At 46.5% G+C, this 23,258-nt stretch overlaps 2 protein-coding genes across 6 annotated transcripts in view; both read left to right on the forward strand.

Annotated features, from left to right (window-relative positions):
- The first annotated feature begins 193 nt into the window (after positions 1–193).
- On the forward strand, positions 194–11,103 carry BCDIN3D (BCDIN3 domain containing RNA methyltransferase). The gene is made up of 2 exons (XM_004312261.4): positions 194–625; positions 3,868–11,103. Exons 1-2 carry the CDS (start codon positions 209–211, stop codon positions 4,510–4,512), a joined length of 1,062 nt encoding a protein of 353 aa, XP_004312309.2. The 5' UTR covers positions 194–208; the 3' UTR covers positions 4,513–11,103.
- A 6,692-nt stretch (positions 11,104–17,795) lies between these two features.
- Positions 17,796–23,258, forward strand: part of NCKAP5L (NCK associated protein 5 like) — a 30,148-nt gene continuing 24,685 nt past the window's right edge. For 2 of the 5 annotated variants that reach the window (XM_033866760.2, XM_033866767.2), the window contains exon 1: positions 17,861–17,989. Coding sequence is in view for 1 of the 5 variants with exons in the window: in XM_073788697.1 (XP_073644798.1) it covers positions 17,939–17,989 (51 nt within the window). In the remaining 4 variants the exon portion in view is untranslated. Of the gene's footprint in view, positions 17,990–21,324; positions 21,648–23,258 lie in introns of those variants that run through there. The other 3 variants (XM_073788697.1, XM_033866762.2, XM_073788695.1) reach the window with 3 other exon arrangements.

Below are 23,258 nucleotides of genomic sequence, written 5' to 3' on the forward strand. Positions count from 1 at the left end.
TGACCCTGGACAAGTAATTCCTACTCTCTGGATCTCACATGCATTTGTAAAGGAAGGACGGTGGACCAAAAGTGACTTCCAAATCCCAACAAACTCCTTGTTCTGGGTAGCCCAAGTTGAAACTATGTCAGCTTGAGCAAGTCACTCAACCTCTCTGAGCTTGTTTCACCAGAAAAACGGGATAATATTACTAACCACCTCCCAGGTTATGGCGAGGGTTCCTCACGCCAACGGAAACCCCAAACTTCTGCGCTGGCTCAGGGGAGGCCGCCTTTATAGTCACTCGCCTTTGCCATGCAGCGCAGGCGCGCTGGAGCCCGGACCGCGCTCGCCGAGCCTGCAGGTTCCCGACTTCCGGTTCCGAGGCGACCCCGAGGCCAGACTGAGACTAATGGCGGCGTCCATGAAGCAAGCCACCGGGGGCGTTGAAGAGACCGCGGCGGAAGAGGAACCGCGAGTTCTGGAACCCGGGGCCGCCCCATTCGGAAATTTCCCTCATTATTCCCGCTTCCACCCTCCAGAGCAACGGCTCCGCCTCCTGCCTCCAGAGCTGCTTCGCCGGCTCTTCCCTCAGAGTCCAGAGACAAGGCCGATCCTGGGGCTCGACGTGGGGTGTAACTCCGGGGTGAGTGACGGGGGAGGGATCGGACGTCGGTCGAGCCGAGAGGTTGGCAGCCTCCACATCCCCTGGGGTTCCGGCCAGGGCGTGGCACCAGACCCCTCACAACCTTCCCAAAATGAGTTTAAAGGCGTACTGTTCGACCCCGTGCTGCTGCTACCTCACCTCTAGGGTCCCAGCACCATCTCTTTTAGGAATCTTGGGGAGGAATCGTTTTCAACTACGTTCCGAATTCCTGCGTCCCCGCCTCCGCGCTTGCGGCCTTCTGGCAGAACGCCGGGTGGGAAGGGCCACTGTGCCTGGGCTTCCAGCGGTTGCCTCCTGTCCAGCGTGGCTGGCGACCTGGCTGGGGGAGAGGGGACTTCCCGAGACCCAAGTTTGGGAGCGTGGGGTTGGGATTGGTTTACTGGGAGCCAAGGGTGACAGAATCATGCCTGGAATTAAGACTAGTGTGAAACGGTGCAGAATGGACCCTGGAGCCAAGTGGATATTTATTTTAAAAGCAATCAGTTGGCTGAGTACAGGGAAGAAGATCGAGAAAGAAAAATAAAGTATTCTGTGGGAGGAAGGCATTGCCACATTTTCTTACCACAAAGTATTTTTAGGCGTAAGAATGATTATAGTCAAACCACAAGCAAAATAGCGAAATGTCTCTCTGACACCTATTTGTAGCCACTAGGATATCCTAGAGGAGCAGGCATTCTGACCCCATGATTACAAATGCTTCAAAAAGTTAGTACCCTCACTCCATTCCAGACCCGGAGTGGGAGGGGATGAGGAGATTTTATCGTGCTTCTGGCCTTAGGCAGAAGAGAATTTGGTAGAGGGTTGAGGGCTGTAGGCACAGGGCTGGTAAATGGGAGGGAGACATTTGGACACAGGCTAAAAAGCTGGAATGAGCAGATGGGTGGGTGTCTGGCTGTCTCTTGCAAACATTTCTCTACTGTGTTGATATAGCAGATCAAAGGGGTAAAGAGACTTGGTTTAAGACTTGGGATTTCATGAAAGGCATTAGGAAACTACAGGAGATTTTAAAGTTGAAAGTAGTATACTTGTACCTTGGGGGCCAGGACATAGTTGCAGTTAACTAGGGCAGTGGTTCCCAAACCTGGCTGTACCTTTAGGGAGTTTTTTATTTTGCACTTAAGAAAAGATGCTTGCACTTGATAAGACCAAAAAAAAAAAAAAATTCAAAATACAAAGGGGCATATAGTAAAAAGCAAGTCTCTACTCCTGACCCTAAATCCTCTTCTCCTACACAATGGGAACTGCTGTTTATAATTTCTTGAGTATACACCTTACAAATAATAGCACACTCTTTTGCACCTTGCTTTTCATTTAATAATTTGGAGATCACTCATGTCACTACAGTCTTTTTTAGCAGCTTCATAATACAGATGTGTGATAATTTGGGGGGGTGCTTTGTTTTTAGAATTTTAGAAACTCCTAGGCTGTACTCTGGACCTACTGAATCAGGATCTTGGGGATTGAGCCCTTGAGTCTGTGTTTTCTTTTTTAAGCTTCCAGGGGTCTCTAGGATTGGGGAATTGAGGATGGAGAGGATTAAGAGATGTGGTAGAGGAGGGACTGATGTGATGAAATGACTGGTCAAACATGGGGCACACCCAAGATCAGATAGGAGGAGGAAGACAGCAGAGAAATAAGTAGAAAGACGGGGAGAAATTTTTAAGCAGCATAATCTTCCTACTCAAAATGTGGTCCTTGAGCTACAGCATCAGCATGACTTGGAAGTTTATTAGAAATACAGATCTCCGCCCCCAACCCAGATCTACTAAATCAACATCTTTATTTTAATAAGATCCCTAGGTGATGTGTATGCCTATTGAAGTATGAGAAGCCTGGTATGGAGGAAAGAACTTAATGTTGCCTAAATCCTGCCATGTAGTAACCATGTGACATTGGACAAGTCACTAGCCTCTGAACCATAATTTTTAAAATACAGGTTTTTTGTGAACTATGCCACACATAGAGAAAAGTGCACAAAACATAAATTCACACTTTATGAATTATTATAAAGCAGACATCTTTATGACTACTGTCTATATCAAGAATAAAACATTGTCAGCACCCCAAGAAGTCTCCCATATGCCTTTCCCTGCTCATAAACGCCCCTCTCCACCCAGGGAGCCCAACTTTTACTATTATTGTTTCTTTCTTTTCTTTATAGCTTGCTATTTTTGTATCCGTAAACAGTGTAGTTTAATTTTGTCCATTTTCTAACTTCATATAAATGGATGCTTGCCATGTATTTTCTTTTGTGTCTTGCTGTTTTACTCGGCATTATGTATTTGTGTGAGTCATCCATGTTGCTGCACTGAGCTGAATTCCTTCCTTTTTAATTGCTATCTGGTATTCCGTCTTAATCCATGCTACTATTATTGGACATCTGGATTGTTTCCAGCCACACTTTCTTCACCTGCGCAAAGGGCATAAATATTTTCCTCACAGGATTGTTGCGCAGAGCAAATGAGGTAGTGAATAGAAAAATGCCTTAAAAAAACAGAACATGAATTTGAGTTAGTTATAATGGTTATAGACGTCAAAGTTAGAGAAAGGAAATAGTGACTTGTTTAAGAGTCAAAAAGGTGCTAAGATGGTGAAAATCACAAATCATTGGATTTGGCTAGAAGGAGGTCAGCAGGTAATGGATGCAAAAGCAGAATAAGTCTCAGAAGGGGGTGGTGAAACATAACGCATGTAGCAAAATTGAAGCTGTAGAGTGAAGGCTGAATGAAGACTTTGGAATGCAGACTTTCCCAACCACAGGTCTGAGAAGTAGATTTTTATAAGGTGGTGCTTGCTCTGTTCCTCACCTTCCTGGCAAGGAGCACTGGTTATGCCCCTGAAATCTTTTCCTCCTCCCTGGGGTCTGAGATACTCAAAAAAAGAAAAAGATAGTGAGCTTACCAGCATATTACTTAAGCTGGAAAATACTGCTCTGGACTCCTTTGCTGCATCCATTGGGCTGTAACTTTCAACCACACAGCCCATCAGTGTCAGGAAAGTATGGAGATAATGCATTACAGCCTGAGACTCCTGGAGGGCACTGAGAGCCTGCTTTGTGGAAAACTTTTGGGGGGCAACCTGCTTAGGCTATAGTTTAACAACCTTACATCCTATAAAGCCAGGAATAAGTGGCAGTCTCAATGGGAGGATAAGAGATATAGGTTTCTCTTCCATTCCCTGGTTGAGAGCTGCAATGACAAAGCTCTTTTGGATTCCTCTAGGATCTGAGTGTGGCTCTATACAAACATTTCCTTTCCCTACATGATGGGGAGACCTGCTCAGATGCCTCAAGAGAGCTCCATCTCCTCTGCTGCGACATAGATCCAGTCCTGGTGGAACGAGCTGAAAAAGAATGCCCTTTTCCTGATGGCTTGACCTTTATCACCCTGGACTTCATGAATCACAGGACCCGGAAAGTTCTCTTGAGCTCTTTCTTAAGCCAGTTTGGATGCTCAGTTTTTGATATTGGCTTCTGCATGTCAATAACCATGTGGATTCATCTGAACCATGGGGACCAAGGCCTTTGGGAGTTCCTGGCCCACCTTTCTTCCCTGTGCTGCTACCTCCTTGTGGAACCACAGCCCTGGAAGTGTTATCGGGCAGCTGCAAGGCGTCTCCGGAAGCTGGGCCTCCATGATTTTGACCACTTCCGCTCCCTAGCTATCCGAGGTGATATGGCTAATCAGATTGTGCAGATCTTGACCCAGGACCATGGCATGGAATTAGTATGCTGCTTTGGCAACACCAGTTGGGACCGAAGCCTTCTGCTCTTCAGAGCAAAACAAGCCACAGAGACTCATCCGATCCCTGAATCACTGATAGAAGAAGGGAAAGAAAGGAACAGAATAAGATTCTGGAGACAATGAGATGGGAGGGAGGATAGAGATATTGAAAGAGGTTTATACAAAGAATTAAGTTCATTCTCCTTAACTCCTGATAGTTAGGCAGCTTTAAAACTTGGCAGAAGCTTTTTAAATGTCCGGGACATGCAATTAAAAGAATCAGTATCTTCCTCATTTGGGGGGATGATCCCTGAGGAGAATATACCTGTGAGACAATGATCTGTCCTATCTGGAATGACCTAGAGAAAGTGACCCTGGTTCTGGGATATGCAAGGGGCTGCTTTTGGTGGTTATTTAGGAAGACTTAGACCAGGTTAGCCTTAGAATGTCCCTTCCCTGGGCTCCTTAAATCTGATCTGCCTTCAGGCTTCTTCTAGACTTACTCATCCTGTCTATGAGACAAAACCTCACAATACAATCTGGAATGAAAAGTCATTGGCCTGGCTAAAGGAGAAGCTTTGGTAGGAAGAACATCTTTCCAGAGCAGGTCAAGTTTCCAACATGCCCAGGCTGAGCACAGCAGTTACAGATACAGTACTAACCAAGATGCATCGACTAGCATTTAAAAGATGTTTAAAAGATTAAATTATGAACTCAAAATCCAACCGGTACAAATGGGATGAATGAAGTGGGATTGTATAGAATATATACAATTATATTTTATATATAATAAAAGTGACTTGAGTATGGTTGAGAATGCCCTGTGAATCTGGAGTAGGAAAGAAATTTCTGCCTTTAACCACTCTACCCATGGAGGTTTCAACTCAAGAAAAGGAACCTCACCCAAGCTCAAAACAGAAAACATGCCAGCGAGTAAGTTAATTCAGGACTTTTTTTGTCAGTGTCCTCTGTCAAAGCACACCAGTATGGAGGTGGGGGGCATACACCAGTATGGGGGTGGGAATACGTGCAGAGAAGCCTACACAAAATGCAGCCTACAATTGGATGGCTACAGCGTCAGTGCTGTGGGATAGGTGTCACTGATGTGTGGCAGGTGTTGATTTTTAAAACACCCATGAGTCCACTTCAAGGGAAAGTGAAAGATAGAGAAGATTTGGCGGAGAGAAGATGGAAAAACAAAACATACCTAGCTAAGAAGGGAGATTGGATTGATGAGCTTCACAGTCTCTAAGATCCTGTTATTTTCTGAGTTGATGTTATAGAAGGAGGAACAGGGAACAAGAGAGTCTGAACCACCAATGAGAGGTTGGACTTTTTGAAGAAGTTAGTAAAAGTTCCTACTAAGGAATTTGAACTTTATGCAGAGAGAGCAGAAGCCAGAGCAGTTCCTAAATAATAGGAGGATGGAACCAAAACCTTCATTTAGGAAAACCAGTTTTTCTATTTTGTGCAGGATAATTGTATGGTTGGTGCCATTTCCAGTCTCAATTAGGCTCTAATACTACTTCTCAGTCTTTTTATATTGCTGCTCCTGATCACTTTTATCCTAGTGACTCTTCCAGACTTTTACCCTTCTGCAGGCAGGCTCTTGACTCTATTCCTGCTCCATTCTCCATTCATCTAAGCAGGTGACCTAACCACCAACTAGTGCCATTTTTGTTTACTGTGTCAGGAAGTCTTTTCTTGCCCTCAGTCTTGAACCCCTTCATCTTCCCTTGTTTTCACTTCTAAACTTACCCAGTGACCTTTTACCCAAATAACCTCTGCCTAAGTTCCAGATCCCAACCTCTACGACCTGTCCCAAATTGTATTTTATTAAGGATCCCCTTGGTGTCTCCTTGGCCTCATTGAACGTTCCTGTCCACCTACCAACATGCTCAGTTCTCTCTCACCTTCAAAACCACCAACTTTTCCTGTGTCCTATCTCCCTCTCAGCCTTATGCAATCTCCATCTCTTCACCACCATACATGAGCAAAGCCCTTGAAAGAATACATGCCACCACCTCTGCTTCCTCATCTCCCATTCATCAGTGGCCACCTGAATGCCATATTTTGAGGCCTCTTTTCAGTCTTCCTCCTGGGCCATGAAACCATTCAACACTATTGACTCCTTCCTTATAGAATCATGCTCCCTTTAATTCTCTGCCATTCTCTGCCATTATTCTCTTCCAATCTTTTAGTTTCTCTCTACACCTTAAGCAATTGGTTCACATTTTAATTTGCATAAGCATTACCTGGGGAGTCCTGGATTCATCTCTAGAAACTGTGATTCAGGTCAGAAATGGGGCTCAGGATTCTGGTTTGGTTTGATTTGGGGTTTTTTGCAATTTTTATTGAGGAAAAATATATGTAACATAAAATGTACAATTTTAACTGTTTTTGTTTGTTTGTTTGTTTGTGGTACGCGGGCCTCTCACTGTTGTGGCCTCTCCCGTTGCGGAGCACAGGCTCTGGATGCGCAGGCTCAGCGGCCATGGCTCACGGGCCCAGCCGCTCCGCAGCATGTGGGATCTTCCCGGACTGGGGCACGAACCCGTGTCCCCTGCATCGGCAGGCGGCCTCTCAACCACTGCGCCCCCAGGGAAGCCCTTAACTGTTTTTAAATGTATATTCTGTGGCATTAAATACATTCACAATGAGGAATCTTTTTAACAGGCATGCCATATGATTATGATGCAAGTCGAAACAGACCACACTTTGATGCTTAGGGTTCCTTAGGGTCCATCCAGTCCTCTTCTACATTTTTTTCCTGGGGTGAGTTCCTCCACTCCCATACCTTTAACAACTACCTATATGCTAATAACCCCCAATAGTTATAAGCCCCACCTTCACAATTCCAGATTAATATTTTTCCTGTTTTGTAGTCATACTCCCCTAGATAGTTCTTTGGCACCTCAAATTCAACGTACCCCAAAAGCAAACTCATTACCCTCATTCCAAACCTAATCCTATCTCAATTCTTGGCATCCACCCATTGCTCAAGCTACAAACTTCAGTTAATTCTCCTTATTTTTACTTCCCACATTGAAATAGTCACAAAGTCCAGTGAATTCTACCAATAACATGTAAGTTCCACTTATTTCATCCATGTGGCTGATGCCTACCAAAGGTTTCTATGTTAAGTCCTCTACCCTCCAATCCATTGTCTTGCTGCTAGTGTTCCCTTTCTCAAATATTTAGCTATGCTAGTATTATGCTTAAAAACCTTCAGTGGTTTCCTAGTGCCTAGAGTCCTGTCCTTTATCCAGTGCCTAAACCAATATTGTTCAATAAGGTAGCCGCTTGCTATTTAAATTTAAATTAAGGAAAATGAAATAAAATTTAAAATTCAGCTCCTCAGTCCTACTAGCCACATTTCACGTGTTCAGTAGCCCTATGTGACTAGTGACTACCTTATTGGACAGCACAGATATAGAAAATGTCCATTGTTGCAGAAGGTTGTATAGTACAGTGCTAGTCTTCATGCCTTTCCTCTACACATCAGCCACACTGAACTTCTTAGCACAAACTCCGGCTTCCCTTCTCTCTCCCCAACCTCTCCCACTTTGCAATGTGGTTCAACTGTTTGTCATAAAAATGGCTCAGATACTACATTTTCTCAAAAATCTTCCCCAACTCCTATAGCAGTTTGCATTTGTTACTATATTCTAGTGAGGATTTTGTGTAGAGGCCTCTATCACAGTGTTTACCTCATCATATTATAATTGTTTCTGTGCCTCTTCCCCACCACCAGGAGACTGAGCTCCTCAAGCCCAACTTAGTTTTGTATACCTAAGCCTAGCTCAATGTCTGACACATGGCAGGCAGCTGAGAATTACTTGTTGAAAGTATATGAGTGAACAAAAAAGAAATGCACCCGAATTCAAGTACTGAGAAGAAAAGGGAGATATATGATTGGGCAAAAGATTGCCCAGGATACTGGGCACAGTGGTTAAGAATCTGCCTGTCAATGCAGGGGACAAGGGTTCAAGCCCTGGTCCAGGAAGATCCCACATGCTGCGGAGCAACTAAGCCTTTGTGGCACAACTACTGAGCCTGCGCTCTAGAGCCCACGAGCCACAACTACTGAGCCCCCGCGCCACAACTACTGAAGCCCATGTGCCTAGAGCCCATGCTCCACAAGAGAAGCCACTGCATTGAGAAGCCCGCGCACCGCAACAAAGAGTAGCCCCCGCTCGACACAACTAGAGAAAGCCCGTGTGCAACAACGAAGACCCAATGCAGCCCCCCACCAGGGAAGCCCCAACATAACTTTTAAAATCCTTAACCCTGTTGGGGTAGATACTATTATCATCCTCATTTTGCAGATGTTGGAACTGAAGCACACACAGCTTAAGTGACTCTCCCAAGGTCACGTACCTTGTAAGTGGCAGAGCTGGGCTTACCTAGGCAGTGTGGCTGCCGAGACTGGGCCTTGGCTACTATCCCTTGAAATGTCATGGAAATCAAGACCGAGAAGAGACTCCAGAGAGCCAGTGTAAAAGAGCATGGGCTTTGGAGTTACTGTGCTTCCTCAAATTATGTGTTCAGACCTGGGAATAAGAGACCCAGCCAGGCCACTCTTAGCTATCCCTGATGTTCTTAGAATTCCCCTCGCAGAAATCAGGCCTAATTCTAGGTTGAGTACCCAGTAGCACCCCTGCTGCTGCCTACCAGTTAAATAGGCACATACAGCAAACATAGACTCTTACGTCTCCATAAGTGCTAACTACCCTCTTACTGTACCCTTGACTTGCTAGCAACCCTGACCTTCCCCTGAATTCCCAATCTGCCCCTAGCTTTGACTTCTGGGTAGGACCTCAAAAAAGTGGATTTCGGGCTTCCCTGGTGGCGCAGTGGTTGAGAGTCCGCCCGTCGGTGCAGGAGACAAGGATTCATGCCCCGGTCCGGGGAGATCCCACATGCCGCGGAGCGGCTGTGCCTGTGGGCCATGGCCGCTGAGCCTGCGCGTCCGGAGCCTGTGCTCCGCGACAGGAGAGGCCACAGCCGTGAGAGGCCCATGTACCGCAAAAAAAAAAAAAAAAAAAGTGGGTTTCATCCTCAGGAGGTAGGGATTTCAAGGCCAACTCTAGGATGTATTAAGATCCCAAGATCGGTTAGCTCCTCCTCAGCCTTCTGGGATTGAGTTTGGCCTGGGAACAGAGCAGTGAAAAGAACATCAGGTTTGGAACCAGGATCTGCCAGTAACTCATTGTATGACCACCCTATTCAATTCATTTAACCTTTCTGAGCCTCAGTTTACTCATCTGTACAACTGAAATAACAAGACCTTCCTTTTCCTATGCCCAAATGTGCTAAAGGATATGATGGTAATTTGCAGAATATGGATTGTTAAAGTGCTGTTACATTCTAAGCATGCTACAGACCACAACCATGCCTGTTAGATCAAAGACTTACGAGAAAAACATCTCATCTCTGTAGAAAACATGCATCTTACTATTTCAAATAATTTGTTTTTTAAGATGAGGGAGTAGTAAGTAGTTCAACTTCAGCCTACAGAGCATTTTAAAGGAAGCAGTGCTGGGAGGGAGAGAGTGATCATTGCTAATGGAAATGAGGTTTATGATGGTCGCAGAGTGATAACTGATTATAGACGTGAATTTACCTACTTCTCTGTAGATCTTAATTTAAGAACACTTTGAAACCTTGTGACCCTGCTGGTGCTCTCTCCCTTCACCAAGGCAGTGCAAAGAAATATATATGGTTCTGGGGCAGGCTGAATACTGGTCCTCCCAAGTGTCCACATCCTAATCCCTGGAACCTGTGAACGCTACCTTAGATAGCAAAACGGACTTTGGAGATGTGTACAGTTGTGTAGATTAAGGATCTTGATTAAGGATTAAAGATTTTGAGATCAAGAGATTAATCTGGATTATCACGGTTGGCCCTAAATGTAATCACAAGTGTCCTTATAAGAGGAGGGCAAAGGGAGATTTGACCACAGTAGATGTCATGACAGAAGCAAGAGGTTGGAGTAATGTAAGGAAGGGCTACAAGCCAAGAAATGCAGTTAGAAAAGGCAAGGAAATGGATTCTCTCCAGAAGCCTCCAGAAGGAATGCAGCCCTGCCAATACCTTGATTTTAGACTTCTGATCTGTAAGAGAATAAATTTGTGTTGTTTTAAACCACTAAGTTTGTGATGATTTGTTACAGCAGGAACAGGAAACTAACACAGGGACTCTGACTACAATGAGACTAGGCTACAAGCCAAGCAGCACCAGTCCCAAATAACTCCTGATGGCAGAAAACAGCCACAGTGACCAAAGGAATAGGCTGGGCTCCATCTACATGGGTAACTGAGGAATCTTCGATCAGTAAAAGCTTCGGGAGATCCTTCAGCATCTGAACCTGACCTCTTCCCTCCAACATTTCTGTTGGCTGAGCAGTTACCTGACGTGTTGGGAGGAACTGTTGTATTTGAAGTCTGTTGCTGTTAGTTTCAAAAAAGATGTGTAAATAGTGCTTATAACGATGAGGTCTCGGTACCAAGAAGGTAATGATTGTGTAATGGCCTAGGAGAGCCGTTGGAGATGGTAAGAATATCTTTGGCTTCAAGAAAAGATCATCTTTATCTATCCTCAAAACAGCCTAATTTGGGAACCAACACCAAACATGACAAGAGACTTACTGAGGGACAAGAATGAAGAATGGTCCTGGATATACTTTAAATATATAGATATGTAATCCAGTATATTAAAAAATTAGCATTTCAACATGCAGTCAATATAAAAATTATTAATGAGATATATTATTTTTTTAATACCATCTTCAAAAACTAGTGTGTATTTTGTACTTACAGCTCATCTCACTCTGGACTGGCCACATTTCAGATGCTTATTAGCCACATGTGGCTAATGCTACACATTTATGGCGAATCAAAAAGTAATTTATCAAGTTCCTTCCATATACCCAGCATGCTTTTAGCTGCTGTGGAGGGTAAAGAAAAATCAGTTAAACAAACCGGGACTTCTAAAGGTTAGACTTGATTCTTTTAGCAACTATGTTAAAGTTGAGGAGAAAAGGAGAGGCTTATACATGGTAGCATGTGATCATGTGAGCTTCAGAAAAGGAAAAATCTTTGTGGACTACAGTGGGCATGGAAGAGTTTTGGAGCATATGGGATTTGAGCTGTCTCTGAAAGTCTTATCTGCAGGTTCTGCATCCACAGATTTAACCAACCATGGATCAAAACTATTTGGGGAAAAAAATTCCAGAAAGTTCCAAAAAGCAAAACCTGAATTTGCTGTGCACCTCCAGCATAGCATTTACATCGTACTTACAACTATTTATGTAGCATTTACATTATATTAGTTATTATATGTAATCTAGAGATGATTTAAAGTATAAGGGAGGATGTGCATAGGTTATATGCAAATAGTACATTTTATATGAGGAACTTGAGCATCCATGGATTTTGGTATCAATTGGGGTCTTGGAACCAATTGCCTATGGCTTCCAAGGGACAGCTGTATAGCTTTTGCAATGATAACAAGAGGGACAGGAGTATGCCCTATGAGCCACGTAGAGAGGAACCTCTCTGCAAAGGTACACAGGAATGTGTGTTTTGTACATTGAAAACAGAAAGGACTGGCTGGTCTAGAATGGAGATGTCATTCTGAGCAGCAGTGAAAAATAACAGTGGTCTTTGCCATTTAAATAGATTCTGGATGGAATATTTATTATTTTAAAATATCTTAAAATTAATTTTTATTAGGGTATGGTTGCTTTACAGTGTTGTGTTAGTTTCTGCTATACAGCTATACATATACATATATCCCCTCTTTTTTGGATTTCCTCCCCATTTAGGTCACCACAGAGCATTGAGTAGAGTTCCCTGTGCTATACAGTTAGGTTCTCATTTATTATCTACTTTTTAATTTATTTTTTAAAGAGAAACCCTTCCCCTTAAGGCATTTGTGCTTTTTTTTTTTTAATATTTATTTATTTAGGCTGTGCCAGGTCTTAGTTGCGGCATGCAAACTCTTAGTTGCGGCATGCAGGATCTAGTTCCCCGACCAGGGATTGAACCCCAGGCCCCCTGCATTGGGAGCGCAGAGTCTTACCCACTGGACCACCAGGGAAGTCCAGTTATCTATTTTATATATAGTAGTGTATATATGTCAATCCCAATTTCCCAATTCATCCCACCCCCTTCCCCCCACCAGTAAGCCATATGTCCATTCTGTACATCTGTGTCTTGATTTCTGCTTTGCAAATAAGTTCATCTGTATCATTTTTCTAGATTCCACATATAAGTGATATTATACGGTATTTGTTTTTCTCTTTCTGACGTACTTCACTCTGTATGACAGTCCCTAGGTCCATCCATGTTTCTGCTGGATGTAATATTTAAAGTAAAAAGAAAACCATAAGCATACTAGAGAAGAAACTCCAATTAAAAAATTGGAGTATGTCCTAAACACACAAAAAAACAAAAGCCATAAAAAAAAAGATCAATAAATTTGACTACCTAAGGCAAAGGAAAAAAAAAATTCCAATAAACTCACATGACAAACTCCCAACTAGGAACACTATTGGCAATACATGTGACAAAGGGCAATTTTCATTATAATACAACCAACTCTTATATATCTATTAGAAAAAGACATTCACAGGGCTTCCCTGGTGGCACAGTGATTGAGAGTCCACCTGCCCATGCAGGGGACACGGGTTTGTGCCCCGGTCCGGGAAGATCCCACATGCCGCGGAGCCTGTGCGTCTGGAGCCTGTGCTCCGCAGCGGGAGGGGCCACAGCAGTGAGAAGCCCACGTACAGCAAAAAAAAAAAAAAAAAAAAAAAAAAAGACATTCACAGAAAATGATAATGGCAGATAACACCTGAAAATTTGTTTACTCTCTCTTCTTTTTTTTTTTTTTTGGCTGCGTTGGGTCTTCCTTGCGGTGCGCGGGCTTCTCATTGCGGTGGCTTTCTCTTATTGCAGAGCACGGACTCTAGGCACATAGGCTTCAGTAATTGTGGCTCTTGGGCTCAGTAGTTTTGGCTCGCGGGCTCCAGAGCTCAGGCTCAGTAGTTGTGGCACACGGGCTTAGTTGCTTCACAGCACGTGGGATCTTCCCAGACGAGGGCTCGAACCCGTGTCCCCTGCATTGGCAGGTGGATTCATAACCACTGTGCCAACAGGGAAGTCCCATACTCCCTGGCTTTAGTTACCACCTATGATCTGATGTTCTGATGACTCACAAATGTCTTAGTCCAGATATCTCTTCTGAGCTTCAGAATTATTTATCCAACATCATCATATATTAGTACTTCCCAACATTTCCCACATCATGGCACGCATAGAAAATGATGGTGTTTTCGTGGCAGTCCACCTTACTGAGATTGCTGTCTGTTGGAGCGAGCTTGTGCTGCTCTGAGGGTTGAGAAGATCAACATGCAGCACATCTGTAACCTCTTCCTGAGGCACAACAGTTGGGAAGCTCTGACCTCTTGGATAGACATTTCCACTTGGATGTCTCCCAGGCATTTCATTGTCAACATGTTTGGAAGAGAGTATATCATCTCCCAAACCTGCTCTTCTTCAGGTGTTTGATATTTCAGTGATTGGCCCAGAGGTCTTGGCTTCTCTGCTTCTCTCTACTTCCAATCCCAAGACCTCCTGACTTTAATACTATTTATTTCTTGAAGTCATCTCCTCTCCATCATCACTATCATTTTCCTAGTCCAGAGCACATCGTTTCTCATTTTTCCCAATTACTACAAAAACTTTCTGTCTGGTCTCCCTGACTCAAATCTTGCTCTCTCTTATCTGTTCTCCACACTGCAACCACAGCGATCTTTTTAAAATGCAGTTCTAATCATGACACCCCCTTGCTTAATACCATTCAAAGGCCCTGCATTGCTTTTAGGATAAAGTATGATCATCCCACTACTTATCTTTTCAATCTTATTGCTTATCATACCCCACATGAATTCTTTATTAGGTAGCTAATACTATATGCACAGTGCCTGGGATACAGTAAAGACTCAATAAGAATTTTCGAATAATGAAAATGAGGAGAAAGGGGTTCAAGGACCTAAGCAGATCCATTATATCTGTACCAAGTATGAGGTTTCAAAGCACATACTGGCAATGCTGTCAGAACCCAAGGAACATGTTGTCCTATGTAGAAGTAAGCAGCACTAGCAAAGATCTATTCCTATTCAGCAAATGGACCAAATAATAGCCTCTTCCCAGCTCCTTTCTTCCTCTTAGTGAGCAGGAAAGACATCAAGAATGCACTCAGAGGACTTCCCTGGTGGTTCAGTGGTTAAGACTCCCTAGTCGGGGAACCAAGATCCCACATGCTGCGTGGTGCGGCCAAAAAAAAAAAAGAGAATGCCCTCAGAGTCAATCCAACCTGGAGAATAGTCAGATTATTAAAATCTTTTGAGAGGTCAATTACCAACCTGACCATCTCCTGATGTCAGGAATTCTAAACTGGGGTCAGTTCATCAACCAATGTAACACAGTAGCCAAATGGCTACAATGCCAAACTGAGGAATGAAGATGCTCCAACACTGAATGAAGGAACACATAGTATTGAAGCAGAGGATCCCATTCAAAGTACTGATGTGAGCAGTGAGGGCATGGTTCTCTGAGATGCCATCTACCAGTCATTCATCAGCACTATCTGCACTGTTAGACCATGCCACCAAACTGGTTTGTTACCAACAGCTTGCAGCAACCAGAGACCTAAAAGGCCTAGCTTGTTTTGTAACATAGATAACTCAAGTAAAGAACAATTTATGATTGGTGGTATACAACAAGGTGGAAAACCAACATTGGAACTTCAGTGTAATTTTTAATAAGTGAATAATACCACTAAGTGTGGTAATTAAAGTGTGTTGGGCCTCATCAAAGACAGAAAGCATGGAGCAATGGTAGCTATACTTCTTTCACCTCCTATCAGTGAAGATAAAGGTCTGTGAAGCATAGAGAATCTGCCCAAATCTGAATGTCTAAACTTTCAAGTGTGCAAGAGCCTTTAAATTAAGGAGAATAGGTACTTGTCTGACAAGTGCAGATGTTCCAGCTGTGTTTATTAAACAGGGGCAAACATCTGAATGTAAAGTAAAAAATAATCTACATGGTTTGTTTGCTTCCCAAAATTTATTTATTTGGAAACATCCAAAAATAGTTAGAAATGCCTGGCAGACTCTTAAGGTTTTTCTACCCCATGGTTTTGGAATGCAACAGATTAGTGGACTTTTACTGGACTTTTAAGCCCTTGGAGGAAACGATCGTGTCTAATTTTTGTTGTAAGCCCAGGACTGGGACACGGATTCCTATTCAATAAATGTTAGATGATTGAATGAATAGAATTAATCAGTGCTGCAGGATTACAAAGATGCCACTAGCTATAATCAAAAAATAAGGTGAGCTTTTTCAAAATGAAAACACATTCACAAAAAGCTTTGCACAAGAATATTTAGAGCAGCCTTATTCATGATAGCCCCAAACTGGAAACACCCAAATATCCATCAATTGGAGAATGGATAAACAAATTACAATATATTCATACAATGGACTATTACTCAGCAATATAAAAAATAGACTACACATGGCTGAATCTCAAAAACGTTACTAAGCTAAAGAATATAGACACAAAAGAGTACATACTGTATGATTCCACTTATGTGAAATTCAAGAACAGACAAAACCATGGTGATAAAATTCAGGAAGTTGCAGAGGGTGGGTGTTGGTAGGTGCAGGGTAATTGACTATACAGGGGAATGAAGGAATTCTTTGGGGTGATGGTTCAGTATCTTGTTTGGGGGGTTACATAAGTGTATATATTATTGTTGAAATTCACCAAACAAAACACCCAAGATCTGTGCATTTTCTTGTATGTTAAGGATAAACCAGGCTTCCCTGGTGGCGCAGTGGTTGGGAGTCCACCTGCCGATGCAGGGGACATGGGTTCATGCCCTGGTCCGGGAAGATTCCACATGCCGCGGAGCGGCTGGGCCCGTGAGCCATGGCCGCTGAGCCTGTGCATCTGGAGCCTGTGCTCCGCGATGGGAGAGGCCACAACAGTGAGAGACCCGCGTACTGCCAAAAAAAAAAAAAAGATAAATCAATTTTAAAAATTGTTTTAAAGCAAAGGTGAGAGAGCTGGTGGGAGTAACCTCCACGACATCTTCTAGGCTCCAATAATCACTATCCTCAGGCAGTCTTCATCAAGCTACCTCTATACTCAAGAATCCAAAATGACTTTTTAAAATCGCCTGTCCTGTCAAATCCATATCCTTATTCTGATCTCCTCCATACAAAACTTCCTCCATTAACTTCTCCCACTTCCCACCCTACCAACGTTATCTGCTCACTGTCCCATGCAGATAATTTGCTCTTTCCTATGTGAATCTCCTTGTGTCCTTACTTCACCTGGATCCTATTCAAGTTCTCTCTGCCCTTCAAATCCCATTTTAAATTAAGGAGCCTCCTTCAGAGAGGCACTCTTGGTCAATTCTAGCCAATTTGAGCACTCTATGTTCCCTGAGCTTTTATGTTCATTTATTGGATAATATGGTGCTTTAATACATCCTGTGTATACCCGCAATAGAAGCAATTTTAATAAAATGGGCAGAGCCTGTGGCTAGGGATCCCTTTGTATTTCTCTGCAGAACCCCCTTCAGAACCTGCACTAAGGGGCCAGATTGTGAAGATTATATGGTATCCAGACAAGGGCAAATAATTGTTTAACCAAGGACCAATGAGAATGATATCGAAGGGAGCTCTGAGGCCCTGCTGGGGCCTAGGTGGGCTGTTTGCTTTTCCTCCTTCAAGCACGCAGTTAGTTCAGCAGGGAAGGAACTCGCCCCTACTGAGACAGCAAGTGGCTGAGAGCAAGATTGTATCCTTTTTCTGGTCAGCCTTCCCTCCTCCTTAACCAGTGAGGAAAAGGCCAACACTGCTCTGAGAGGTGCAGAGCCTGTTCCCAGCGCCCAGGTTTCCATATTGCTGGAAGGACCCGATCTGGGAGGAAGAAAAGGGAGATGGGAGCATTTAAGGCCAAGCAGGCACTCAAGCCTCTTCCCTTAGATTTACACCCAACACGTATGCAGGAAGGCAAATTACAAACACCGACGCTCACAATCACATACACACGTGCACGCCCAGCCCTACAGAAGCAGACGCGCATGCCCACGGGTCCGCGTGCACCTACTTAGTTTTCTCTGCTATAGATGCCCCCCATTCCACCCCCGCTCGGCCCAGCCCGGCTTCTCCTACCCCGGCACTGGGGGGTTTACCGGGCCCGACCCGGCCAGGTCTGGGAAGTCTGTTTCGCTATAGGGGGGAGGGGAGGTCCTTTCCTCCAGAGCGGAAGCGGAGCGCTCGGGCCGGGCGGACCTAGCTCTCGTCCTGGGAACATCTGGAGGGGGCTGGGAGGGGCGCGTATCCAGGGTGAACGTGGATTGGCTGCGCGGGAGGGGAGGCGGGGTCTGAGCGAGGGGCGGGGCTCACTGGCCCCTTTAAAGCCTTGACATCAAGAGGCGGCCCCAGCACCCCCCTTTTTCTCTGCCCCCCTCCCCCGAGCCGCGGCCATGGACCTGGCGGATCCGGCCTGCCCTAGCCCAGCTCAACACCTGATTTCGGTGAGTTCTGGGCCCACTTGCGATTTAAAGGGCGGCGAGTGGGGGGTGTATTTAAGCCCGGGCTGGGGGTGAGAGATATGGAGGGTAAGGCTCTCGTGGCAGCCTTGGGTCGGAGAGGGCGGCGCGGCTTCCTGCCGGACCTCGCTGGCCTCCCCTCCCTCCCGCCTCACTCAAGCCGAGGGGTCCGGCCGCGACTCTGTCCACCCCCACCCCACCCCCTCCCGCCCCTCGCGCCATCCTCGCGCACACTCCGTGGCCCCGGAAGGGAAACTTTCCGGAGAGGGCGATGTTCCGGGGGCCGGTCTACCGCCCCCTTTGAAAGCACTGACCTTGCCCCAGCTGCGCACCCCACCCCACCCGCATCCTATCGTACGGGTGCCGCTTAGCGGTGCTGGGTTGTTGCGCGGGGGAGGCTCTCCCCAAAGCGCAGGCGCGGAGACGAACCTCTGGCTTCTCTTCGCACTCCTTGCTGTCTCCGTGGCCTGGGGCGGTGGGGTGGGGGAGAGGTGGGGGGAGGCGGAGAGATAGGGGTCTCCCGGAACGACCCTTCAGTGGCTCTGAGGGACTGCGGGAAGGAGAAGGGTAGCTGGGTGGGCTGAACACTAAAGAGAGGCTGAGGAAGGGAGAAGGGCTGGGCAGGGAGTGAAGCCAGGACAGCTCTTGCAGGAAAGGCTCTCTGGGTCCTGGCTGCGGTGCCAGAAGAATGCAGAGAATTTATCTGTGCTCGACACTCCACTGGCCTAGGCCGACTAGGAAAGCGGCTGTCTGAACCCCAGCCCCCGTGGTCTCTCCAGCCCTGGCACTGCCCCAAGGGCACGGAGGACCCTTACCTCCCACAGGCCTGGTTTTCCAGGTGTCTCAGCGCTATCCACCAGCCTGTCCAGCTGCTACTTCTGAAATGCCTGCCTTCCTGAGTAGCCAGGGATCTTAGGCTGCCCGGTTGTCTGGCTGTAAAGGCAGTGCTTCTATGCCCTCCCTACCACTGCTCTCCCTCCCCCACAGGTCCTCCTGCTTAAGCACAGTTGTCTGCCAGAGATAGTGGTGGAAACAAATGCCTGGGACAGGTGTGGTCCTGGAGGACAGTAGCTAATGGTCAGTGTCTAATGGTTCTGTGGGTGGTACTTTGGGGAAAGTGAACCTAGCCCAGTTGCCTTGTTGCAGACCCTCTCTTGCAAGATATGCCAGCTGACTCAGAGACTCCTTGTCTTTCAAGAAAGGAGACACAAAATTCACTTCTCATATTTATTGGGTTCCTGTCTTTCTAAGAACAACGTGGGGTTAGTGGGTTTCTTACCTCAGAGAAACACTTGCATCCCTGTCTAGGAAGATAATCTCCACTTCATTCAACTTTGTCTTCAGTTTATGGTCTGTGCATGAGGTGGTGTGAGCCCTCCAGCATCTCTCTCCAGCTCAGGCCTTTGGAAGAGAGTGAGAACCTGGAGAGGCAGATGGCCTGGGCTGCAGGGAAAAAGGCCCTTCTACAATAGGCAAGCAGAAACCAGTGTGTATGAGGACCAAGCTGTTATCACTGTGGACTGGGAGTCAGAAGCTCTGGTCCCTGCTCTTCATAGGTTGCTGTGTGACCTTAGCCAAGGTAGTTTGCCTCTCTGGTGCTCTTTTCCACCATGTGTAAAATTCAGCAGTTGAATTAGAAAGCTCTACTATTCCTTTCCACTTTTTGACATTGTGTGGTTCCACTGATGAGTGAAATTGGAGGGGAGTAAGGTCCTCCAGCAGGGTGGCTAAGTTTGAAGAGGTAAGCTGCTTAGGAGTAGAACCTTGGGTGGAGGGACACAGACTCCCTTATCCTGCCTAAGAATAGCCACTGTGCTGCTCGCCCCTGGTGCCTTGGAGTATGAACTCCTTCTGGCTGGGGTTTGGCCCACCCATCAAGGCCTCTGGTGAGACATCCTGGCAGGCCAGTCTTTGAGCTGTGCCTTTGGGGAGGGGTTGAGAGAGGAGGAGGCAGCCAAGGGCCAGCAGGGGAAGCAGATTCCCAGGAGACAGTTTGCATCTCAGCTTTTGGGACTTGTTTTAGGATCTGGGCCAGGGAGTACAGCACACTCATCTACCCTGTTAATGGGAAGAGGACAAGGAGAGCCCCGCTGCTGTTGCCCATCCCACCCGTTGGCCCTACTCACCTCACCTCTGTACTCACACCCCCAGCTCCCAGGCAAGGGGTGTAAGGAATCTTCCCTACTGCCCTCGCCCAGCCAGCCTCCCAGACCCTGCCACGCCAGCCAGGCAGCAGCAGGGAGAGACTGCCGCAACCCCACCTTTCCCAGACTCCTTCTTCCATCCTGGGGGGTAGAGCTTTCTCAGGAGTCAGACTCTCCAGGCTGGGACTTGCTCTCTAGCCCAAGAACCAAAGACCTTCACGTTCTTCTTGTTTGTTTTCATCCTTGGTCTCCCAGGTGCTGAGGGAGATGTTAAAGGAGAGGTGGTGGTTAAAAAGGCCGTGGGATCGGTTGAATGTGGAGCATTCTCCTGCATTGCTTTTCCCTCTGCTAGCTCCCCAGGAGCCCTCTTCCCTGGGCCCTGCTGCCCATGAGAGTGAAGCTACAGCAGGAGGTGTTTAGGTTAGACCCCAAGGAAACCTTCCTCACTGCTAGAAACCCCTGGGATGGAGAATGGAAGCTCCCAGGAAGGTCAGTTTCCCAGAAAGTGGTTAACAGTGGAGTCCCTGTCAGAGTGAAGGATGTGGCTGTTGCTAGGCAGAGGCTGCCGTTTCCTCTTGGGGTGTGGCTCTGAGGCCAGCCAGCCAGAGGCCCTGTTAGAAGCAGGAGGAGAAAGGACTCTTGCCTGATAGCAAAAGAGGGGTCCCTGGCTCCATCAGCCTTGGGTCACCAGAAGCACGTCTCTCAGAACAAATGCCGCTTCTGCCCCTGCTTCCCCAGCTCCTCCCCTAATTCACCACCACTACCACTGTCTGCTTTGACAATCCTCACCCAAACCTGGCAGACTCCTCTAGCCCCAGTCTGGCTGCACTAATGGACTGATTGGATTTTCTATACTTGGAGTTTGGGATTTCTGATTGAACATGCAAATTTATGTAAATCAATCTGGGATCTGCCACTATGTCAAAACAACATAGAGTCACAGGCTGGAAGGAATCCTAGAGACAGTCTAGTCCAATGCCCTCATGTTAAAAATGGGGAAACTGAAAAAAAAGGTGGGGAGTACACTGAAGTCTAGAGGGGGCAGTGATTTGTACAATGATGAGTGTCAGAGGCAGGGCTCCTGACTCTGGTCTAATGTTTTACGTTGTACCATTCTGCCTTAATTTCTTGTGCATGAGGGGGCCTGGCCAGATTTAAGGCAGAGAGGGCAGTTCTTGAACCTGATATTGTGGAGAGCTAAGCCCTTGGGGTCAGAGTGTTATCTCAGGGTCCCCCATGGGCTCTGGTCAGCTCTCTTAACATGCTGAAGAAAAACAACTTCAAATCCCTTAGAATAACACCCTTAATATTTTTCCCCAGGCCCTACCCTGGAGGGTTGGAAGACAAGGTCTTTGGTTGCTCCCTGGCTTGACACTTATGGTTCCCCAGAGCTGAGGTTGTGTCTGTTCCCAGCATCTCTCACAGTACCAAGCACGTAGTAGGCTGCAGGTGGATCTGCACAAGCAGTGCCTCCATCTTTACACTTCATCCACATTCAGGTGTGTGCTGCTTCCCTCCACGGCCACAGTGGGAAAAGATATTTGGTCTTCTGTGACCACCCTCCCCTCCTCTCCTGGAGGAGGCACAGACCAGCTGAGCCTCCTCTGCCGGTTTCTAAAGCAGTGACCGACTAGGCAGGCCTTGCTGTAGAAAAGATCTCATTATTTTAAGGTCAGTGCCAAAGGTGGGTGGGGGCTGCTGAGATGGGCTTGGGTCCCAAAGAAGCAGTCTCCCCACTTGACGTGATTTTGATCTGATCTACCCACCTGGCTGCCAGGTGCCTCCTGCTCCCACTTCATGGACTGCGCCTGTCACGTGGGGCTATTTGGAGAGCTGAGCCCTCCCTTAGCCTATAGTGCCTGTGCACGTTGCAGAGGTGGCGGAGGTGCTCAAAGCAGCTGTTGGCCTGCTTTACGGTGCTTTGGGAGAGGAGTGTTTTGGCTCAAGATCGGAACCCTGGACTCCCTGCCAAGGCTTCCACCAGGTCCTGGCAGCCTGGGGAGGGGGCTTGGGGCACATATGTGGGGTCTTCCTCACCTTCACCCCAAACCCAGGTCTGGCTGACTCTGAAAGAAGCGCCCTTGTCTTCAGCACCTTCCCAAAGCACGACAGATATGGAGCTCTAGTTCCTCACTGCCCAGTGGCCCTCGGCACCTATATCCTTAGCTCCGTGTGAGCCAGATCTTTCTCCCTGGGCCTCAGTTTCCCAGTCTGTGCTGATAGATTAATAAGACATCATCACTGGGGTGTGGCACCTGCTTGGTAATTAACGTTTTCCCTACTCTGGGAGTCACACAGATGAAAGAGGCCTGAGGAGGCCAGGTTGTTATTAAGGTGAATTATCACTGCTGCTCTTCCTGATTTCTAAAAATCCAGCAGCTGCTGAGAAAAGCCCAGTCAGGCACAGCTCCCTGAACCTTATGCTGGTCCTTAAGCTCTGGGAGTTCTCCAGGACTCGCTAAGCTTTAAAAAAAAAAAAAAAAGTATAGGTATTTTAAAAGGAGAGATGCCTCATTCTGCTGCTTGTGCTGTTGCCTGCAAGACTTGAGTGGTGAGTGCTGCTTGGGGTGTTGGTCTGCAGTTCTCACTATAATGCAGGGCTTGAAATTGTCCCTCCCTGAAGACCCTCTGGGTAGGAGAATGATGAGGTCTTTCCTGGAGGGGAATGTGAGAGGCCCTGGAATTCCTGGGGTGTGGCCGTGGGGTTCTCAGCAGCTGCTCTTCCAGGGGCTGATTTATTTCACTCCCAGCTGGCTTGATGTGAGGGCTGTAACTGGCCCTTTTGTGTGAGGATCTGTTGAGACACCCCCAGAACCTGCCCGCAGAAGCCCCAGGCACTTCAGGAGTCCTTTACCCTACCTTATCGCTACCTGTCCCAAACCTTCCCCTTGCTCAAGCTCCCACCTCTGCCTCTGCCCTTGGCCAGACCTTACCCCCTTCCCAGGAGTAAGAATGAACCCAGCTCTTATCCAGGCGGAAGTAGCCCTGACTAACTTTTTTCTTTTTGAGATATATTTATTTTACTTTTTTGGCTGCATTGGGTCTTTGTTGCTACATGCGGGCTTTCTCTAGTTGCAGCGACTGAGGGCCACTCTTCATTGTGGTGCACA

This window comes from Tursiops truncatus, chromosome 11, assembly GCF_011762595.2.
Source record: "Tursiops truncatus isolate mTurTru1 chromosome 11, mTurTru1.mat.Y, whole genome shotgun sequence".
In the NCBI taxonomy this organism is placed as follows: domain Eukaryota; kingdom Metazoa; phylum Chordata; class Mammalia; order Artiodactyla; family Delphinidae; genus Tursiops; species Tursiops truncatus.